Source organism: Drosophila simulans, chromosome 3R, assembly GCF_016746395.2.
Source record: "Drosophila simulans strain w501 chromosome 3R, Prin_Dsim_3.1, whole genome shotgun sequence".
Classification (NCBI taxonomy): Eukaryota; Metazoa; Arthropoda; class Insecta; order Diptera; family Drosophilidae; genus Drosophila; species Drosophila simulans.
Window position 1 is genome coordinate 7,651,186 of NC_052523.2, and position 22,089 is coordinate 7,673,274.

At 39.0% G+C, this 22,089-nt stretch overlaps 3 protein-coding genes across 4 annotated transcripts in view; all 3 read right to left on the minus strand.

Moving 5' to 3' along the window:
• The window catches only part of LOC6727549, a 54,940-nt gene extending 53,154 nt beyond the window's left edge, over positions 1-1,786 (minus strand). Inside the window, exons 1-3 of the mRNA XM_016175547.3 lie at positions 1,563-1,786; positions 383-984; positions 13-93 (exon numbers count right to left, since the gene is read on the minus strand). Coding sequence (XP_016034123.1) covers positions 13-93; positions 383-984; positions 1,563-1,692 — 813 coding nt within the window. The 5' untranslated portion in view covers positions 1,693-1,786. The remainder of the gene's footprint in view (positions 1-12; positions 94-382; positions 985-1,562) is intronic.
• A 273-nt stretch (positions 1,787-2,059) lies between these two features.
• On the minus strand, positions 2,060-21,478 carry LOC6727555 (E3 ubiquitin-protein ligase RNF181 homolog). The gene is made up of 4 exons (XM_039294945.2): positions 21,355-21,478; positions 15,102-15,119; positions 2,324-2,634; positions 2,060-2,265 (listed from the first exon to the last, which is right to left on the minus strand). The coding sequence occupies exons 3-4, from the start codon at positions 2,630-2,632 to the stop codon at positions 2,131-2,133; spliced, it is 444 nt and encodes a 147-aa protein (XP_039150879.1). The 5' UTR covers positions 2,633-2,634; positions 15,102-15,119; positions 21,355-21,478; the 3' UTR covers positions 2,060-2,130.
• On the minus strand, positions 3,246-15,119 carry LOC123327025 (serine/threonine-protein kinase OSR1). 2 transcript variants are annotated; one of them, XM_016175540.3, is made up of 2 exons: positions 15,102-15,119; positions 3,246-6,397 (listed from the first exon to the last, which is right to left on the minus strand). In XM_016175540.3, the coding sequence occupies exon 2, from the start codon at positions 5,970-5,972 to the stop codon at positions 4,314-4,316; it is 1,659 nt and encodes a 552-aa protein (XP_016034135.1). In that variant the 5' UTR covers positions 5,973-6,397; positions 15,102-15,119; the 3' UTR covers positions 3,246-4,313. The 2 variants fall into 2 exon arrangements, with proteins under 2 accessions (XP_016034135.1, XP_016034136.1); XM_016175541.3 differs by lacking the exon at positions 15,102-15,119 and adding an exon at positions 11,245-11,498.
• Positions 21,479-22,089: the final 611 nt, after the last annotated feature.

Here is a 22,089-nt window from a genome sequence, read left to right on the forward strand (position 1 = left end):
CATAGCACTTACCTGCTTTCCATTGAGGACATGAATACGAGTCAAGTTAAGTGAGTTTAAGGTGGTGGGGATCTCGGAAGCATAGCGTTGATTCTGTGGAAGAAATCAAATAAGATTAGGTGGGTTATATTATTGGAAATACCATATTTCAAGTTGGTAGTGTACAACGTAATGGATTTATAAGTACAATGCCACAATTTATGTGTACCTCATACATATGTAAATTCTAAAGCTAGCATTTGAAACCATATTGTAGATCTCGAAACGAATGTGCTTCAAATCTAATTCAGAAATCTTTGAAGTCGGGTGACGAACATTTAAATAAGCAATTACATATACAAATATGCCAGGGAAATGGCAATATTTCAAAAATTATACTAACAATCTCGGATAGCTTCCGTACGCAGTGCCCTCTATGATAGATGGTGGTGCAAATTTGGCAGTGGGATCGGTTGCACATCATACAGTACTTGTCTTCGGGCATTCGGTGATGTCTGCAAAGGTTCTGACCCGGCAATGTGAAGCACTGATCTCCCACTCTGAGTTCCTTGCTGGAACTACTGTCCTGTTCCGTGGAATTGCGAAAAATGTGCGACTTTAGCACGCGACTGCGTTTGTGAACAGCATCGAAGCAACGGCGGCAGTAGAAGGCATTGCACTGCCTGCACTCTCCGCTGGCGATGGCATTTCCGCACTCGCTGCACTTGGCGGACTGGACAATCTCGCTGAGGCACAGCGATTGGTTTGCCGAGTCCTTGGCAAATGGAAGAAGGTAGCCGAGGCTGCTGGTCCTGCCCAGCACATGGTAGTTTAGTTCGTAGAAGTCGCGCAAATTGGCGGCCGACTTGCAGGCCGGTCTCTTGGCCACAATCGTAGGAGGAGCTGGACTGTGGCACACGGCGCACTTCGGATCCTGGCGATCGTTCCACAAGCAGCTCTCGCAGAGATTATGACCGCATCCGAGTAGAAAGGGACGATGATTGTCTGTTTCAAGTGAAGGTTTTATAAATTACTTAATGTTTCACTAATTGCAAACGTCGTACTCTTAAAAGATTTAATAGAACTTAAAGCTAAATGGTCGTTTAATGCGCTCGTGAAGAATATATGCTGAAAAAATTGAATTGCAGGGTTCTTTCATTCATTACCCTCCGTAAACATTCATAAACTTGTGCATATATGTACATATGTAAAATAACTGTACACCTGTTTAGAAGCAGACGCCAAAGTAAAGTGAAAAACTTTTACAGTAATGTGAGTGAGTATCTTCAAAACGGCTCTTTTTCTTCTTCTTTTTCTCAGATATGCTTCTATTAATTTAACAATTAACCTTTCCAGCTGCCAGCAGCTCCTTTACTACATTTTAGTTAACACTTTTAAGACTCCTTGTTCTATTTTCCCATTTTCTTTCCTGAACTTGTTTAGCTTTCATGCTGGCAACACTTTTCATTAAGAGATGCAGTATTTGCCATTGAATATTAATTGTAGCCGCAGTCTAAAAAGTTATGAATTGAGAAAGCCAATTAAATTGGCCAAATCCCTGTCCAACACAGTTGAGCACTTACCTTCTCCAGAGTTCTTATTGTACACGTAAGTAAAACATTTTGAACATTTTGGGCAGCGCAGAAGATTCTGCAGATTGGACGCCACAAACTTGGGATCAAAGTGCTTTATTCCACTGTCGTCGGCAATCATGGTCAAATTTTTGCACAAACCGACGGGAAATACTAATATTTTAATTACTATACTTTTATTTAATTCCAGACTTCCAAGCTGACACACGAAGAACAGTTATTCAAGCACGGCGGCGAAAAGGAAGAGATGGATGGTGATGGCAAGCCCTCGATGACAGTATCGATAAGTTGGATCCAAAAAATATCGAAGGCAGTTACCAATAAATTGGGAACAGTGTCAGTATGAGTGGGAAGAGTATTTGATTGGTATCGATAGTGAATAGTTTAAAAATGATCTTTTTAGGAGGCGAATTCCAAATAAATAGATAAGTTTACTTACTTTAAAATAATAAAAGGACGACACCAACCTCTTCCCAATAAAAGATTTGTTTACCCTTAAGCACCTTTATTTTAACATACTACAAATTTGACCAAACACCGCCAATTTATTAACCCCAAGTTAGCCGAACATGGAATCCATAAGAGTGTTCTCCCGCTCCCGTCGGTTAGCTTCATCCTGCCTAAACCGGCGCAGCTCCTCGTAAACAGGATCATCAGTTTCCAGTTCATAGCGACACAGGGGACAGGAGTTTGTCTGCAAGATTCAAAACAGAATATAGGAACGTTTTTATTTTGATAACTTTTTTATGTACCTTCTTCAGCCAGAGCAGGATGCACTCCTCATGGAACTCGTGCTTGCATGGAAGGATCCTGTACTTCTGGCCCTCTTCAGCGGGCTCCTTGCACACGGAGCACTCCAAATCGCCGTCCTCCTCCGATTTCACGATTTCATGGACTGGTAGCTCTAGAATGGCTCGCTTGGAGGCCTCTGGCACCTCGATCTCCATATCGATGCCATTCATGATGGCCAAAACCTGGAGACGCTTTAGGTTTCTGGCCAAATCGTTGGCGCCCTGTGGCCCAGTGGGTTCATGGCCCAGTTCCTCGAAGTAGTCCGACATGGCTGAAATTGTTGTAGCAGAAATTCGTAGATGATAGCGTGATGGCAAAAACCTCAGATCCTAGATATAGATACTTTCGAAATTCCACTTGATAATTTTGTACCTAAATATTATAACCACACCCGCATAATTTTAGGAGCCAAATGTGATTTTTATTCCAGTTTCTCGTATACAATTGATAACAGTCTATTATCTGGGTTAAAACTCCATTTAAATGAATTTGTTGCAGCAACTTTATTGCTAAGTATCTAAGAGGTCTTTGCATTTAAAACGCTAGCAAGTATTGTTTTTTTTTTCTAGGACTAAAATTCTTCGGCAATGCTCTTTAAAAAGTCTAAAATTACAGGCATACACTGGCTTCTTTATTACGTGAGCTAGGGCAAAGTCCACCCAATCAATGCTTTACTGTACTTGTTACTTATTCATTATTTTCTTCCAAAGAATGCTTTATCTGTAAGAATATCTTATTTCATTTTGTCATCTTTTGAGCTTCATTAAGATGAAATTTTAACTTTCAATTTGATTTAAATTAAAACGATAAGTAAACAATGCTTTTCCAACTGGAATCCCAAAAACCAAATTCCATTCCAATGAAAACACAAAACTAAATTCCTTTTCGTTTCTATTTTTTTGTAATTTTCCTTTTTCACTATACGAAGTTTAAAATTATTCATTTTTAAAGTAATTGATTTACGATTTACTTCAAGGTAGCTACAGAGCTTGAATCATAATTTCTACTCTCCTCACTTAAGTTTACATCCTTTGCGATCTTATCGGAAAACTCATACATCATACAGTGTAGGTATACAGAGTAGTGGTAATTAATGGTAAAATAAAATACAAAATAATAAGAGTAAAACAAAAACAAGACTTAGGCGCTACGATTTAAAAATTAGTAGTTTAAATTGCTAGAGAATAAATTAAAGACGCCTGGCGGGGGAGCGATTGGTAAATGATAAATAAAGGCAGGACTACATCAGGATCTACTGATTTCAGTGGGCTAATTAAAACCAAGAGCTATATATATATATATAGACATACAATATATATATACGTGTGGGGTGTATGTACAGAGCTACTTAAAGACAAACGAAACGAATAAGTACACGATTCTTCAATTACTTTAGCGGGGCGAGGGGAAAGGGGGCTGGGCACATGGGTTAATTACAATGCGCATAGGATTTATATAGTACGTAAGGCATATATAAAAATCCAGGGCGGGCCGATTTCCATGGTAGGATATATAAAATCCCAAGAACAATTTGTAGTATCTAATATTAAAGTTGTAGTATAATTTAGATCACTATAGCTGTTAACGAGTGGGTTACCAATTGAAAAACACTTTAAGCTGAATAGTAAATATATCAGTATATATACCAATAGGTTGAAATCGACCCACCCTGCTTAGCATATATACCGTGTGTATAGATAGTTTCTCTATGTGGTAAACGATCGGCTCGCGTTAAGATCTATCACTAGCATATACAGTTAGTTCTAGTCTAGTGCTAAAAGCAGCAAACAGAAACGGCTCCAGTCGGGAATATCCAGATCCCGAACCCTCCTCCTGGCCTTACGTATCATCAGACTGGCTTGGTTTTCTAGGGATGGTGCTATGTGTTGGTGTTTGGGATGCTCTTGTGATGGGTTGTGTTGGCTGTGATGCACGCTCCGTGGCAGATCACTAGTCCGTGATGGAGATCTGCGCATATCCCACCAGCGATCGTTCGTCGGGCACTTCGCCCGGCTGCACGCCGGAACTCAATTGGAAAGTAATCGTTTTCATCGTTGCACTGGCAGCTATCAGTTGATCCAGATGCGTTGCCATCGGTTGGGTATCCAGCGCATCAACGAGTCCGGCGTCTACCAGTTCTGTAGCGATGCCCTCGGCTGTGTCCTTGCCCACCACGAACTCGAAGCGAATGTCGTGAAGCTCACGTCGCAAGTTGCGCATGCGCAGTACAAGATTGACTGGTGGCGCCTCGCCGGCGGCTTCGCTAGGTAGTGGTAATTGAGCCATGCCAGCTGTTAGCTCTTGGGCAGCACCAGCACCAGCACCGGCTGGAGCTCCAGGCGTTACTGTGGCTGAGGAAACACTATGGGTTATTTCGGGAGAAGGCTCTTCCCGGTCGCTGTCCGAGGAGTCGGCTCTTTCCAATCGGTTCATGGGTCTATCTTCGGAATCCGAGTCCGAAGATGGGTGTTTCCTGTCTCCTGATCCGGAAGCGCCGGCAGAGCCACCATTGTCCTCCTCTTCGCTGGACCAGACCCATTCGCCTGTCACCGTGCGATGCAAACGGCCCGAGGCTCCTGGCTGCCGTTTCGCCGCCTTGTGAACCCTGGTCTCCATACTGGGGCCAGATTGCAGCAACGTCTGGGTGAGATACTTGCGATCCTTGGCCTTCTTGAAGAAAGCGTGCTTCAAGAGCTCACTAGCCGTGGGACGTTTCGATGGCTCCTTTTGCAAGCACTCGACAATCATCTTGCGGAATGTCTTGCCATACGCCTTATACTGATCTTTATCGTCCGCACCGGTGTCCAAGGTGGGCGGGTCATTCTGCAGGGTCAGCATTAGCACCTTCATGGGCGGGTATTTATGGTAGGGTGCAGTGCCCGTGGCCATCTCGATCGCAGTTATTCCAAAGGACCAAATGTCCGCCTTAAAGTCGTAGCCATGATCCTGCTCCATCACCTCGGGAGCCATCCAACACGGTGTGCCCACAAAGGTGTGGCGCACTTTCTGCCTGGACAAATCCCTGCCAGTGGCCAGCCATGCACTCACGCCGAAGTCAGCGATTTGGATGGTGCCATCGTCACCTATCAAAATATTGCCGGCCTTGATATCACGATGGATTTGCCCGTTCGAGTGGAAATACTCCAATCCCTTCAGGACTTCCTTCAGTACCGTGGCAATGGTGGCTTCGTCGAAGACACCCTGTTTGCAGTTGGACGTTCGCATCTTGTGCTTGATGATGTCCAGCAGAGAACCGCCTTCTAGGAGTCTTAGCACCAACCAGAGCTCTTCCCTGACCACAAATGAGGTGTGATAGGTCACCACGTTCTCGTGAAAACAAGAGGACATGGCCTGAATCTCCTTGAGCAGCTCGTCCATCGATGTGTTCCATTTCTCCAGGTTGATGCGCTTGATGGCGCACTTCTCGTTCCTTGGAATACAGTAAGCGCCATGGACAACGGCTGTGGCACCCACACCAATGACGTCCCTCAGCTCGTAATCGTCCTTGGAGTTCGGCCACGTATATTTCTCTGGCGGTGGCGCAGCTCCTGGTAAGGTTGCTGCACCAGCAACATTATTGCTAGACAGATTGGCGGGTATGGAGGTCATGCTCCTGCTTTCGGTTCCGTTTCCAGCTGCGACTGTGTGAGGAGGCGGGGTTCCTGGACGTCGTCGGTTGTTAATAGCCGGCTGACTTTGCGATCTTGGGGTATTCCGCGGACGGGGTTGCTTGGATATGGGTGGGGTTTTCTGGGGCTCCTCCTTTTTTATCGGATGAAACTCCTCGTCCTGCTGGCGGTAAACGGATGGAAGCTCGTTCTCCGATTCCCTCTGTTGTTCTTGCTCCCTTTGCTGGACTTTATAGCTGCCCGAGTTGGAACTCTCTCTGGGTCCTTCTGATTGTTTCTTTTTGGGATTATGCTGCTGCTCTTCCTTCTTGGCAAAGCATCCAAAGATTCCCGTATCCTTCGGATCTCTTTCTTGGGATTCTTTGCTTTGGTTCTGGTTGTTGTTGTTGGCGATGTGTGCCACCTCTGCAAGTGGAGAAAAAAATCAGAACGGGGTAAAGTCCTTGCCTTGGTTTATCGTTAAACAAAAGTCAACTGATCTACGTGGAAGATGATCAACGAGCTGCCCAAGGTGGATTTAGGAAGTTTTTGGGGAAATCGGGATGTAACGAAGGAATCCCGGTGGCGAATGCAAGGTGTGGAAAGGGATTGATTACCGGATTACCGCAAAAACCTTGGATTACAGTGCATGATGGGTTAGTAATCACTTCAATTTAGAATATAATACATTCGGAAGTTGTTAAAATAGTTCGAATTGTCGCACAGGTACATACACACAGGAATACAACAAATATTTTGGGGAATTACCCTTACATGTTTTACAAAGAACGTTCGGTAAACGTTCGACACATGTCTTACTGGGAATAGTGCTATTCATACCCGCTTTCTTCCCCCCTTCACATTCTGATAAATTTTTCCACGTTTTGGTGATAAGATTTAACTGCATGAATATTTTGTGTGGAACACTATCTGAGATCCCGACTGTTCGGCTATCGTTCAACTTTTTCCGCCCACGACTGTATAAGTTGTTCATAAGTGCGATCTGCGCTCTCTTAAATTGTCTTTCTCTTCGACGCTCACGCTCTCTTTCACGCAACATAAAAAAAGTTCAATCGCATGGAATGAACAAGAGAGTGAGAGAGAGAGAAGTGTGCGAGAGGGACCAATGACCGCATTGAGCTATTTATAGCAACAAATAACGACAACAAAAATAACAGAGCTATACAACAAAGATAATGTGTGTGGAAATTGTAATTAAGTTTTCAGCTAAATGTTTACAATTTCAGCTTTCCTTTATTTCCCATCTTCATTTTGATTACATCGAAAAACCCGAGCACGATAAGCTTGCGGTTAAAAACGGTAAAAAGAACAACCGCAATTCGATAACTGTGACAGCAGCGATAAAGAAAACGCGTTTCCAGTTATCGGACGTGTCATGTGCCACTTAATTAAACCAACTAACTTTTTGAACCAACAACATACTTGGCGAATTTCGCAATTTAACACTTAGGCCAATTCAAATAAAGAATAACGCGGCAGGAAAACAAAAAATATCTAAATGTTTACACAACAAACAAAATGCGAAGCGAGGGAAGACAGGAAATGGCCTCTAAAAACACTTGGCAACCAAAAATAAAATTAAGAAAGCTAATTTAAGCAGAAAACCAATTTAAAATGTTAGAAGAGAAAGCTAAGTTAAGCTAATTTTAAAAGATACACTTGAATACAATTCTTTTGAAGTGATTGAAGATTTATAACAAAAAGATTTTGGAAAACAAACAGCGGCAAAAGAAAGCGGTTAAACAAAACTCAAATTTAAGCTTAAATCAATGACAAATATGAATTTAACTGGAAAGTGTGAGTAAATGATTTTATTTATGCAGACAAATTTCACAATTATTCAATAGCAAGAGTAGTTGGAGAAAGAGAGAGAGGGAGAGAGAAGAGAACGCGCGAGAGACACACGATCATGTGCAACTGATAAGCATTGTCACACGACTTCACACAGACACACACACGCACACACTGGGAAGTTCAATAAATTTTCATTTAGGGTTTTATTGATTTCTCGGCAAGGAAATCAAAACAATTTACGCCAAATGCTGAAGAAATAATTACACGATTCTCGTTGCTGCTACTTCTTTTTTATTCTGCTCCACACGCCGGCGCGACTGCGACTAGTGTTGTTTTTTCGGCGTAGCGATCGCTTCAAAAGCCGCGCAACAAATGAGCGCACAAAAGCAGAACAACAAACGCAATGGCAAAGCCAATAGCAGCGCAGTCGACGTCGACGTCGTAACAACGGCTTGTGGCAAAAACAACAAGAATATGAGAGAAAAGCAAAGAAGGTGGTGTTATGCGGCCATCGGATACCCTACCACTACATAATTTCGTCTTAAAGCTGAGCTTTCAAGAATTCTGCGGATTTAAGTTGCTTATTATAGATTCTTAAATCGAAATCTCCATAATTACGGGGTTAGTACTTTGAAATATCATTAGGCCAAACGACTGAAGGGTATTATGCTAGTGTGGAAAGCTGAAACTAGAAATATACAAAAATAAATTTATTGAGTAAATATCAACAGCAGAAAAGAAGGGCGGTGGGGCGGGGGTGCTGGTTGAGAATGAGGAAGAAGAGCGGTAGAGAGAGCCAGGGAGAGCGGGTTAAGAGCCGCACAGTGGGCGTCATTGACGAAAACTATCTGTTATTAGCAATAAAAAATTGTTTCGATAAAAAGAGATTGAATTTAAACTGAAATTTAAAAGTACTAAATATGAACCTCAATTATGTTGTTGTTAAAAATGAATTGAAATCATACCAAACAAATATAGAAACTACTTTTTTCTACATTCCACCTTATTTGCATGATGTATAGGCGATGCTGACCCACTGCCAATTGCACAATTTGTAAGGTTTTTCTTTTGTTTGCCCCCACCAATTTTCCCTGCGCCTCGTGTACTCGGATTTTATCAGCTCTGACGCGCACGATAAGTTAAAAAGTTTCCAGCGGCAATAATAACAACAAGCGAGAACAATTAGCAACAATAAAGACCCAAAGTCCCAAAAACTGGAGCATAGATACAGCAGACATATGTGCTTTCCATACCGCACCCAGATACAAAAGTGGAATCCAGTATCTCACTCTCTCTCGCTTTTACTCTTTTTCCATTCCGTTATCTTGCTGGGCAAGATAACTGGGTTAACATACTGGAAAGGGGGTTAATTTGTGGGGGGAAGCCCGCACAGTCATCATGGAAAATTCATAAATTGCATCCACAACAGCCCATCCATAAAACCCAGGCAGGCATCTACATAGATACAAATGTATCTGTGTATCTATAGGTTGATTATGGGATCGTCAGTTTGCATTTGGCCATAGCGCTAAATTCTGTTCTGCTCTGCATAAAAATGCGCCATGGTCGAAGAACGAAGACTGAAGACGACTGAAGACTTATAAAAATAAGATATTCGCGCACAAACACACACAATACTGATACTGATTTTTGCGTGGTCTATTTATTTTTAGAACGTCTCCGTCTCGTTGGCTATTTGCATATAATTTCCAATGCAGTTCGGCCATGGCAAAGTGTCTCGGCGGGCGGAAAGGGGCAGGTTTTTGGGTGCGTATGAATCCAAATGGATCGGAAAATGGAAAGCAGCTCAAGAGAAAGATTCGAAATATACTCTATTCTAATCTTAAACAATACAGTGTTCAAGAGTTTCCAAAAGGTTTGGTTACCGCACTAAAAGCTGTTTGGTCATACTGAGGATTATTGGTAATGTATTTGGTAACTCTGTTATTTTATAATTAAACAAAAGTATTTGGTAACTCTGATATTTTATAATTAAACAAAGTAATACTGCGATTTTAAATTTAGTATTGGTATAACTTGTGTTCCTTCTGTTATTGCAAAGCAAATATAAGAGTAATGGTCGTAATTAGCTTTAATTGTTTCATTCATATCAATTAACGAAAATTTTCCACACATATAATTACAAGTTTAGGTCTACTAATGTTGGCCATTTAAAAATCCGCGTGATTCAGTTACCTAATCACCTCACAATCCAGCTAATGGATCCTCATTAAGTCAGGTAGATGAATACGCATAAATATCTCATTCGCTTAACACATTTTCCGTTTATTGCACTCTGCTGCGTTTTGCAAATATGCGACAGCCTTAATATAGAGGAATCAGATATATTTCAAAAATACACGTAAGTGTATTTATATAAAACGTCTCGATGGAAATGAATTTAACGACATATGTAATTTCAATATTGACACATTAACGAGTTGCTTGAACTTTGAATTGCAGTTGCAATATCGCTTCGCATTAATTGTTGACACAGTTCGCACTGTAATCGCGCGCAAGAATGAAATACAAATGACTAGATACTATATCTATACTATGCATGAATCCGTTGGGTGAGTAGATGAGTGCTGCTATGAGTACTGAGCCGTGCCAAGTGCCCAAAGTGACTGTTTGTTTAGATTAGATTTTTAATTTGGCCGATGCCAGCGACTTTTCAGCACGTCATGTGGAAGAGTAATTGATTCCTGGTTTTTGCATTTAGTTGCTGTTCCGATTTGTGAATATAGTATTTGTACTGGCATTGATTCATATTCATATAGCCTACTCATTCGGTTCTTTTCGTGTTTTGGTTCTAGCTGTTGGTTCCAAACGATCAATCAGCATGGTGAGAACAAATTGAAGAACTTTTCAAGCAAATTATTTAAATAGTTGAGTTCACAATATATACTATAATACTGCATATACTGGGAAAATTAAGAAAATCCACTGATCTTTGTATTTCTTCTTGCTCAGTAAGTGTATTTGGTTTGGAAATCAAAGTCAAATAAATCCTAATAAAGTCGTTTTTCCTGAGTAAATTATAAATCTCGTTGTGACATGTTTATAAGCTTTTTGTGGCAATTATTTTTTAATTTAATTATCCCGAAACCGACTGGATATAAATCACAAGCAGTATAACGGGGATTCCCCTGACCGAATTCAGTTTTGGCAATTTAAGTTGGTTGGCCAAATTCGCATTTAAAATTTACACTCCTATCTATCAAATAGGTATCATTTATTTAGCTATTTGCATAAGGATACATGCACAACACACATGCATTATTTTTGGATTATAAAATGACAAATGCGGTGCATGTGGGAAATAACTTTCGGCGATAACATGAATTTCAAATTAGTTTGCTAGCCCAGTGTGTGTGGATTGTGTTTTGTGATTTGCTGAAAAGCTGAGTGCCGTAATCGTGATTTATATAGTTTGATTTTCCAAAATTTCAACCCACTTTGCTTGAGGCACGCTAAATTCAGCAACTGCATTTTGTCTGGTTGTCACTTTTTTTCAAGTTCTGAAATGATTTTTAAGCCAAGATCTTTAGCCGCAGATGTAGATTCGATCACACACGACACTCGAGAATGACTGAGTTGAGTTATCAACGGAACTGCGATTGGGATTCGATCCGATTGCAGTTCGCCAAATCGCATTGCTCGCGATCGCTGAATGGGCCGCTCCTCCAGCGCGAAAATCACAAATTCGACTGAACTTCACAAATCGTTGTAATCAAACATTTAAAATGAACCGTTTTTTCCCCCCTTCCTTTCGTTTCGTTTAGCAATAAACAACAATAAAATTAAATGAGCTCTACAAATGGCGGAACACGACGACAGGCGATACTATAGCAAAAAAACGCCGTTGCCGATCGACGAAATAAACGTACGAAATGTGCGAAATTTTGCCGCCTCCATCAACGCGCGTTGGCGTTAGTTAGTAGTAGTTAGTATCCGCCTTTGTATCCCCATCGGTGTCTTTGTATCTCTATCTGTATCTGTAACACTAGGTGTATCTATGTATCTATGTATGTCTGACTGACGTAAACTCGGATTTGTCGGGCTTTATGGCCAAAGCCCAGCTGATAAGTAACATGCATGAGTGATTGCCCTGGCTTCCACCTAAAATTAAAACACCTGCGGCAGGGGATTTTCGGGAATTTGCATAGTTAATGGTTCCTAGTTCCGTTCTAGCGGGTTCTACAAATTTCGTTTGATAAGAATCTTTAAGCGAAACTGTTCCAGAAAATCAATATACCATCAACTTTTATTTTTAATAGGAAACATTATTTTGTAAATATTGTGTAGTGAGTTGAAAGTAAAAGTAGATTTTTACAAGTAATAGCATAATCATATATGTATCTATAAATGTAGATTCTTTATATCCTCAAGATACAACGCAGATTCTTCCTATCCTCTAGAAGACTGTCTCTGGTAAGACCTCTCTTTTCCTATAGACGTCTTTCAACCATGTTTACCCTTGTTTTTAGCAGCACTGTACCTAGGTAATTCTTCTTCATCGACGAAGACATGCGCAAGTTTGATGTTATTATTATTTTAGCAATTTGCATACGGCTTATGGGATGTGTATTTTTAAATTCTTGTTTATAGTCAAAGTGTGCTGCCTTTTTCCCAACTTTTTGCGTTAATCGTATTTTTAACAAGGGAATTTGTTGTATCCAAGCCAACAGTGCCTGTGTATCGAAATGTGTGAAATCTGTCAGGCTGTGCAAATCGTAAATATATCTATAATTGTACGCTGGCTTACTTTTTATGCGCACCGGCGATTCGAGTCAAGTGATCGAACGCCCTCAAAAAGTTTTGACACCCAAAGAGCGCAAAAAGAAGCCGAAAAACCCCACGATTTAATTAGCGCCCAATGCCATTCGACACGTGTGTGGGTGGGCCAAAGGTTGAACCCCAATCCTGAGCCCCAAATACTTCGCTTTCTACATACATGTACAATACTAATACTAGGCGTTGGTCATAAACTCTGCGAAATTTTCTATTGCGTGACGTCGGTGACATCAAAATGAGGAAAACTCATGAATGATCACGAGCTGGGCCAGCTATAATGAATGAACCGAAACGAACCCATTTTGTATAGTAAAAACTACAGTGGATATACTTATGTATATGTATATATTTATATACAAGCAGCCATAGAACTAGAGGAAAATATTAGTGAAGTTAGTTTGTAGTCTTGTATTAATGAAATGTTTTCTAAGCAATTTAAATACATTTAATTGCTTTAAAAAATCCCATAAAAGATATACTTTTAAAAGTATATTGCAGATCGATGCGGTGTTCGTGAAACTCTATACATTTGTATAAACAAATGCGCATAGTATATTTCTTAAAAAAAATTCAAAATATGTGCCATCCGCCCATCAGCGAAATCAATGCTCACATGTTCGCTTCAATTTGCTGGTCAACATCTCATGTGATTTCTCCTCACTCGGTCGATTTCTCAAGGCAAGGACGTTTGCGACTTTTGCACTCGCAAGTCATTTTTTCGCAAGAAATTAAAAATAAAAAACAGCAGTAAATAAATCAATATTCTTGTACGCAAAACATTTTGTCGAGCTCGAGGGTATTTCAGTTCATTGAGTTCAAAAAGCTGCGCAAATGCAGGAAGTTGATGTTTTGGGAAGTCATATGACAAACATAATTGTCGCACATTATTATTCAAAACTAAAACTAAATGAGCCGCGTTAATTGTTTTTTTGTTTTATTGACAGAGACAGCAAGGTTTTGTTTAATTAAAAAACAAATTAAGCGTGTCAAAAATGTGCAAAGATCTTTTGAGACATTTTGTAAAGACAACCCAACATCAATATAAGCAATTAAGAATTAAGCTTTCTTGTTTCAGAATCAATAAGTAGAAGTTGGAATGGAGATCTCATATGAAGTAACCTTGCCACAAGTCGCACAATCGCGGGGCTTAATGTCGCCCCTCGATATGCTAAAGATGAGAGATATATGTACATAAATCGTAAAGCCGAGACGGCGCGTTGACAATGCCTAAAAATAGCAATCGCAATTGAAATGTCGTTCCATATTAAGCGTGGAGCCCAGTGATAGTTTCGTTCTTTCCCTGGTGGTCATTGTGGCTAAATTTAAATCTCTGAACGTCACATGAGTGGGTAGGAAATGGTGCACGGATCGTACAGTTCGTGTACTATATAGTGCGGATTGGGGCAAGCTCTCCTTCGGTGCAGAAATTGTAAATTACAGAGCGACGCAAGTTCAAAGTCAAAATAGCAATTGAACGAACGAACGAGCGAGCGGCGCAGAAGGAGGAACAAGTCCGCATGTCAGTCAGTCAGTTCAGTTCAGATCGTGGCGATGCTGGTGATCATCATCATGTTTCCGCTGATCGTACAAGATCATTATGCCAATTTGTTGTTGTTTTTCCGCTCGACCGAGCATGCAAACAAATTAAGACTGAGGGCGCCGTGCCCCGACTAGCGAAATTTAATTAGCATTGCCTCACTGTGCCCGCTTTCAATGCACTGCAAATTATATTTCGAGTTATTTTGAATGATTAATCTAAAGGAAATACGGAAATATATGCACCAACTCACACGGCAGCATTCCACGTAGTAACGAACCACTCCAGAAGAGTGAAATAGCTGTGAACGTTCGATTATAACGAGTGGCGAGTAACTAGATAACTAGTTACTTTCAAGAGGTGCTTATGTTTAATATTATTTAGCATGTGAATGTGTAGAATGAGCATGTTATGCAATTCGATTAGCGTTTTTCACAGTGCATGTCACCGTCTTTTTTTTGCGATTGAAACGCTTTCGAATGCCCTCCCACACATTTCCGCGTGCTAGCAGTGAGGCAAATTGAGCGATTAGCGCCGAGCAGAACGTGACCCACCGGATTGATTCCCCACCCCCAAAAGCCCCGAAAAAACCCCACTGTGCCTTCTACCTATCTCAATTTAAATTCGATTTAAGATCACCATTTAGATTTCAGACTCGCCGATTGCATTTCGCTTTAATGCGTTTCGTCTGCCGAACGAGACGAACTTCTATAGAAGCGTGCTTTCTTAATGACTTTATTATGAAATCCCCATTTCGATGACTAATTATTGTGAAACTAAAATATTTGTAAATCACGCTAAACCTTAATGCATACAAAAAACAAGCTAAAAACGGTGAAACTAACTAACTTTAATAACTTTAGTCAACTAAATCTTCTAGTTGATCTGCACTTTTATCTAAGAAGCCAGTTTATGCTTGCCATTCTAGTTTAATTTTATGGATCTACTATATAAAAAGTTAGGTTATCAGTATTAGCTTACCAGTTCTCCTCTTAAAACCTGAAAAAAAGGAAAGGAATATTTTAGAAATTGTTAATTTAGATAGCGTTTGAACAAATGGTTTCAATGGACGTAAATAAAAACTATTGAACAAGAAATTATAATAAATAATGCACGATAAAGTAGTATCCTTATTTGAAAATAATTTATTAATCGGAAGCAATCATGCATTCTTGGTGAAAATCTCCATCAACGTTCATCATGTAAGGGATCAGAGCCCGGCGAATGGCAAATAATTTTCAGGAGGGGGCGACAAATAAATAATAAATAATTAGAGCACATAAATTTTGATTTGTAAATGTGCGAATAATTTATTAACGTTTTTCCCCACCACTTTTCGTTAACGGGGGGCATGGAGGCAGCTAAAAATAAACGAGACTCGAATGTGCAGCCAACAAAACTTATCTTCATGCCAATAAATATAAACTTATCCCGCATGCAAATAAATTATGAGCAGCCGATGGCCACCAGTGCAGCATCGCATCGAGATGCCACCAATTTCTGTGGCGTTTTCTTTTGGCGGTAGAAGGGGAGGGGGGAGGCGCAGGTGTGGCACCTGTTGCCACCAATTAAGCGAATGGCGTTTAGAAATATTAAAATGGCCAAATAGGTCGGCTAATTTCTATCCAACTGCTGCCAAAGAAAATACAATGTGAGCATTGCCAGAATGCATAGTAATCAATTGCGCAAAGTTTCTTATATTTTTCTAAGAATTTCCCTTTTATGGTCTTGGACAGCGAATAAAACCACGGCGATATGTGCTAAAATCCTATTATTGACGTCTTTGCCACATTTTGGTGACGTCTGGCCTCGATACTTCAAAATAAATATTGTATTAGTCAATACAGATGGTTGTTCGTTTTGTTATTTACCCAAAATAGAGGCAATAAATAAAAAAAAACCTAAAAAAAATAACTAAAAGAATTCAAGTAAGCAAACAGCGATGCTTTGGTCTAAATCTTACGATTCATCTTTACCTATAAATTCATTTTTCTTGTCTATGGTATTCTTAAGATATGCAACCAATAATTCCAAAAGATACACATCAAAATGCCAAAAACATTAATCAAAGCACTGTGCTATTTTCTTTATGAACTGTGATATCGCTTTTTGAATAGACAAAACAGCTGCGTACTTTAATAACTGCCATAAATTATAAACAAAGGTTATGCTGCGCATTTGCCACAACAATAATAATAATAACAAATACCAGTGGACAAAAACAGACGGCACGTGCTGTAAAACCCATTAAAAACATTTTCTAGCCGCATAAAACGAGAGCAAAATAGAAAATTGTGAGCGCATTAAGTTCGAAATCTGTGTGGACAACAAAATGACATGCAAGACAAACAAATGCGCTTAAATGTGTGACATATGTTGAGATTTCAGACGTCCTCACAGCAAATACAAAATGTGAAATGCGTGGTAAATGCAAAAAAAAAAAACAGAAAATCATCTAATTATTTGAGTGATTTACGGGAATAAAAAGGGGTATTAATGTGTTACCCAAATATAGCATCATAATTTTAAATACATTATTCTACTAAATTCTGCTGGTTGTATACTCTTTCATCAATCTTATCGCCTGATTGCATTTATATGAGAGGCCCCTTCAACTAATCGTACCTCAAGTGGCACTAAATATAGTACAAGCTGTCAGAGTCTGACCCCGCAAAGAACTTGCCTGGAATGTCATGAAAACAATAACAAATGATAACTCTCAATCAATAGGAATGTGTAAATACTATTAGCATTAGCATTCAAACTAAAAGATGGTAAGGGCAAAGACACTAGAATAACAAGATGCGTAACGGCCATACATTCGTTTGGCACTATGCAGCCACTTTTTTGGTGAAGGCCAAATTTGCTCTCTTTCCGCTCGCTCACGCTGAGAGCGTAAGAAATCTAATAATAGAATTTGCTTGCTTGTGTGAGTAAAAACAAGAGACGAGAATGCGTATATGTTGCGTGTTGTGCTAGAAGACGATTTTCGGGCCGAAATCAATTCTGATCGAAGAAACGAATTTACATATTTGGAGTTGTGGCCAATTTCGTAGCAATATGATGAAATAAAATAAAAATTCCCTGACTATTATAATTTTAAAATTTTTTAAATTCGTTTGTTAAAATCGCCGCTCGAATTAGCTACCGTTTACATATTTATATTTTATTTATATTATAAATAAATAAATATGAAATAAATATTTCATAAAAATAATAATTATTTTTTAATTTCATAAAAAAATAATAATTTTATTCATAAATAATAAAAATAATATTTCATAATAATAATTCCTAAAAAATAATAATACGTAGTAGAAACTAAAGATTAATAAAATAAATAAAAATATGAAAACAGTTCGTTGCAAAAGTCATATCGTCAGGCACGAAGTGCGGACACAAGCACTCAACAATCATTGCCATATTAATTTTTCTCACGCCGCAAGCTGAATACCCTAATGACAAGTATTCTAATATAAAGTCATTTTCGAAATTTATTTTGTGATCTACATAGATTCGGCTATTACTATTTCTAAGCTTTATTTAAATAATAATAACGTTAAGGCAAGACAAAACAAGAATTTTTCGCATGGAGCCAATTAATCAAAAATAATATAGATTTAAAGTCAACGAACTTCTAAGGTGAAGGGCATATTTTGTCAAATTTACAATGCATGAGCACACGTATGCACACATACAGTTGTATGCTATCACTGTATGCGTAGAAAAGAGCTGTTTGCTGTAGCGCTCTCCGCTCTTTCTCTCTCGAACAAAAACTCAAGAGAGCCTGGAGCCACCTCTAGAGCCACGGCCAAAAAATCGCGTGCCAAAAATTTGTATGGCCGTTACGCATCTTGTTATTCTAGTGTCTTTGGTAAGGGTATGTGATTGAAGCACCTGTATGCGACATGTAACTACGGATTATACAATATTGATTGTAGTATTGAATAGTAAAATGGACATGGAACATTGAATGTGTTGGAAGTGTGAGTCCCGAGCAAGTGGCAATTAGATGGGACGACACTTGCACGTGGTTCTCACGATGTCACATGGCCAATGGACAACTAATCTAAGCAATCATCGAAGATGGGCGGCCATTGGACGAGCACATCGAGCATAAATTGACGACACGGGATGCAACTAATTAGAAAGGCAAATTGGCAATCGGCAATCGGCAGGGCGGACAACAGGTGTAAATGGCACGATTATGGCACTGTGTGCATGCGCCTCAAAAGGCCCGTTGATCAATCAAATTAGCAACGGTTTCCAAATCCCCTTGTTATTGGCTTTAAATGGCGATTTTATTTGCCACAGCCACGCGACTCTGCCACGCAGCTGGCATGTGAAATTCTTTGGCTATTAGAGAAGTATATTGGCCCATACCAAACATGAAACTCTTTTTATTTGGCACATCTTCACACCTTCTTTGCCATCTTCGAATCGATTAAAACGACTTTCTAGCGAATCAAGATAGGGTTCCTAAATGAAAAGTAACCATTTTGAAACTGCTTAAGGCGAATAAATCTAGACATTTTGCATATTTTAAGAAAGATGAATGCATAGGGTATAAGTACTACCAAAGACACTAGAATAACAAGATGCGTAACGGCCATACATTCGTTTGGCACTATGCAGCCACTTTTTTGGTGAAGGCCAAATTTGCTCTCTTTCCGCTCGCTCACGCTGAGAGCGTAAGAAATCTAATAATAGAATTTGCTTGCTTGTGTGAGTAAAAACAAGAGACGAGAACGCGTATATGTTGCGTGTTGTGCTAGAAGACGATTTTCGGGCCGAAATCAATTCTGATCGAAGAAACGAATTTACATATTTGGAGTTGTGGCCAATTTCGTAGCAATATGATGAAATAAAATAAAAATTCCCTGACTATTATAATTTTAAAATTTTTTAAATTCGTTTGTTAAAATCGCCGCTCGAATTAGCTACCGTTTACATATTTATATTTTATTTTTATTTTATTTATATTATAAATAAATAAATATGAAATAAATATTTCATAAAAATAATAATTATTTTTTAATTTCATAAAAAAATAATAATTTTATTCATAAATAATAAAAATAATATATCATAATAATAATTCATAAAAAATAATAATACGTAGTAGAAAATAAAAATTAATAAAATAAATAAAAATATGAAAACAGTTCGTTGCAAAAGTCATATCGTCTGGCACGAAGTGCGGACACAAGCACTCAACAATCATTGCCTTATTAATTTTTCTCACGCCGCAAGCTGAATACCCTAATGACAAGTATTCTAATATAAAGTCATTTTCGAAATTTATTTTGTGACGTACATAGATTCGGCTATTACTATTTCTAAGCTTTATTTAAATAATAATAACGTTAAGGCAAGACAAAACAAGAATTTTTCGCATGGAGCCAATTAATCAAAAGTAATATAGATTTAAAGTCAACGAACTTCTAAGGTGAAGGGCATATTTTGTCAAATTTACAATGCATGAGCACACGTATGCACACATACAGTTGTATGCTAAAACTGTATGCGTAGAAAAGAACTCTTTGCTGTAGCGCTCTCCGCTCTTTCTCTCTCGAACAAAAACTCAAGAGAGCCTGGAGCCACCTCTAGAGCCACGGCCAAAAAATCGCGTGCCAAAAATTTGTATGGCCGTTACGCATCTTGTTATTCTAGTGTCTTTGGTACTACCTTATGAATATAAGAATACCTTTTGATAATTTTCACTGAGAAGAAACAATATTTTAGCCGGAGAAGAAGATAGTTACTTTCAGTAAAGGTGTTGATTGTTGTGGCTATTTGTTTTTTAATTCTCGATTTGCGTTTCAGAGATATATTTTCTAATAATCATTGCATTTAGCAGTTTGTTTTTGTTAATTGTGTAATCATTGGCCGACAATTAGCGTATTGACGCAAAAGGGTAGGATATGTGTGTAAACTAGAAGGCATTTATTAAATTCTAAGCAAATCATTTGCATTTTTTACATAAGTCAGATATTATTATTTATTTATAACAATATAGATTATGTCAATATAGATTAAGCCAACCTTTAGATTTGATTTAAGCAAGATTACAAAATCCAGTGTTGTAAATGATAAAAAACCTACTAATCCTTTTCAAAAAAACAAGTAAAAAGTCATATCATTTCTAAGCTACTAGTCTATTTTTTTGGTATGACAATCACAAAAGAGCTTCCGCATGGATCACAAATTGAATCTACCCTCTTAACTGAAATTATGGTTAACCTTCAAGAATTAGTGTGTGAAAATTAACCTTAGTGATGTGTACCGACAAAAACTAGTTGCAATAACAGCCGGCGGCAATAAAAGATGATAACACGCTAAATGAATGCATATTGCATAATCTTTCGCTGTCCGTCCCTTTCGCTGAATGCAATTGAAAATGCAAATTGCGCGGGAATTTGAAAGAACAGCTGCTGCACCCACAACTGCGAAAATGTCCGAGTGAAATGGGAAAGCAGAAAAAAATAATCGCCACTAATTGAGGACCCGTCCATTTGAAGTTCGTATCAATTAAGAGAAATGCAAGCAATTCAATCAAGTCGGCCAGTGTCGCAATATGGCTGGACGCGAGTGTTTCCAATATGCTACGCGTGTGTTCCAATTCCAGTTGAACGCACAGCAGCGGTGAGCGCAATCGTACTCAAAATTCAATATTTATTCTGGAAATTTCTCGCACGCCGTATAATTGAATAAGTAATAGACTGGTAGGTAGAAAGTTTTCACTTTATGCTTAAACTATAACAGTTTGGAAATACAATTTAAATTACTTTTTGGGACAAGAAATAATTTGTTAAAATGCTTTCTAGCTTCCAAAGGTATTCATATAATAACATTTATTACCATAGTTGAAATTTGTTTGATATATTACACCAATCTGTGTTAGGCACCCTACTTTTGTGACCTCTACTGTTTGTGACACGCATAACCTCACACAACCACAAGCACAGTTACTGAGTCACCCTCGCTCGCGCTCTCTTCCCACTCTCTCGCTCTCTTTGGCACAGATGACAACAAGCCGGTATTTTCATACAAATTTTCGCAACGAATGAAATGCTAAAAAGCAGAAGGCCAAAAAGCAGCTCAAGCTACAGAAATCAAAGGAAATAACACAGAATGAGCGGCGTTTCTTTTCTAGAACCAGTTGCAAAATCAGAAAAATCAAAGAAATGTGATTTTTGGGGGAGGGGTGGAAAGAGAGAGACTGACAACCAACCTGTTTTCCCTTTGCAAAATCGATGAAAATCCAATCGCCGAAAAAGCAATTTCACACGGGAACTTATCTTGCACCGATTTCGTATTATTCACAAATTGATTTTCTGACTTTCGTCGCCTCCTCCACTTCTGCATGCAACTTTTAATTGTATTTGTTGCGAAAAAATTCCACTGCTCTCTCAGCGTGACGAAACGTTTTTCGATGTTGTTCTTGCTTTTGGCTGCTTTGCTGGCAATCCACCGATTCACTGGAATATATACGGCAACCGGACTATCGCCAATATCTTCGGGGGATATATTTTGGCTGATTTCTTCCTCCTTTCGAGTGCAAACTACACGAAAAAGTCAAAAAGTCAGCTTAGCGAAGCGATTCGACGGCACGAAATAAATATACAAGCAAAATTCAGCTGCCGCACGGTCCGTTCTCTTCGTTTCGGTGTTCGCTTCCGCTGTTCCCCGTTTGTTTACCATCTGTATCCAAAAAGCTTGACTACAGGGCGCTGTTAAGCGCAAAGGCTGTTGGGCTGAGCGCGCGATTTAAATTTTTTGGGAGTAAGGGTTTGTTTCAAGACATGTGATGTTAATCTCCTGGATAAACTACGATTTATATGAACATTAAATTTATAATTGTGGTTGATCAATGTCTAAAAATGTATCTATAATTGCGTATAGATAGAGGAAAATGAATTGTTTTACCATTTGAGTGAAGTAAAAAACGTGGCACTAGAAATTTTTG

What these genes read in the sequence shown, in the direction of transcription:
- LOC6727555 (XM_039294945.2), bottom strand. Translation starts at nt 2,632, where the DNA reads ATGTCGGACTACTTCGAGGAACTGGGCCATGAACCCACTGGGCCACAG. An exon ending in TCCTGCTCTGGCTGAAGAAG is followed by an intron (nt 2,266 to 2,323) that starts GTACATAAAAAA and finishes TGAATCTTGCAG; the next exon opens with ACAAACTCCTGTCCCCTGTG.
- LOC123327025 (XM_016175541.3), bottom strand. Translation starts at nt 11,278, where the DNA reads ATGCAGTTGCTGAATTTAGCGTGCCTCAAGCAAA. An exon ending in TTTAGCGTGCCTCAAGCAAA is followed by an intron (nt 6,398 to 11,244) that starts GTGGGTTGAAAT and finishes CTCCACTTGCAG; the next exon opens with AGGTGGCACACATCGCCAAC.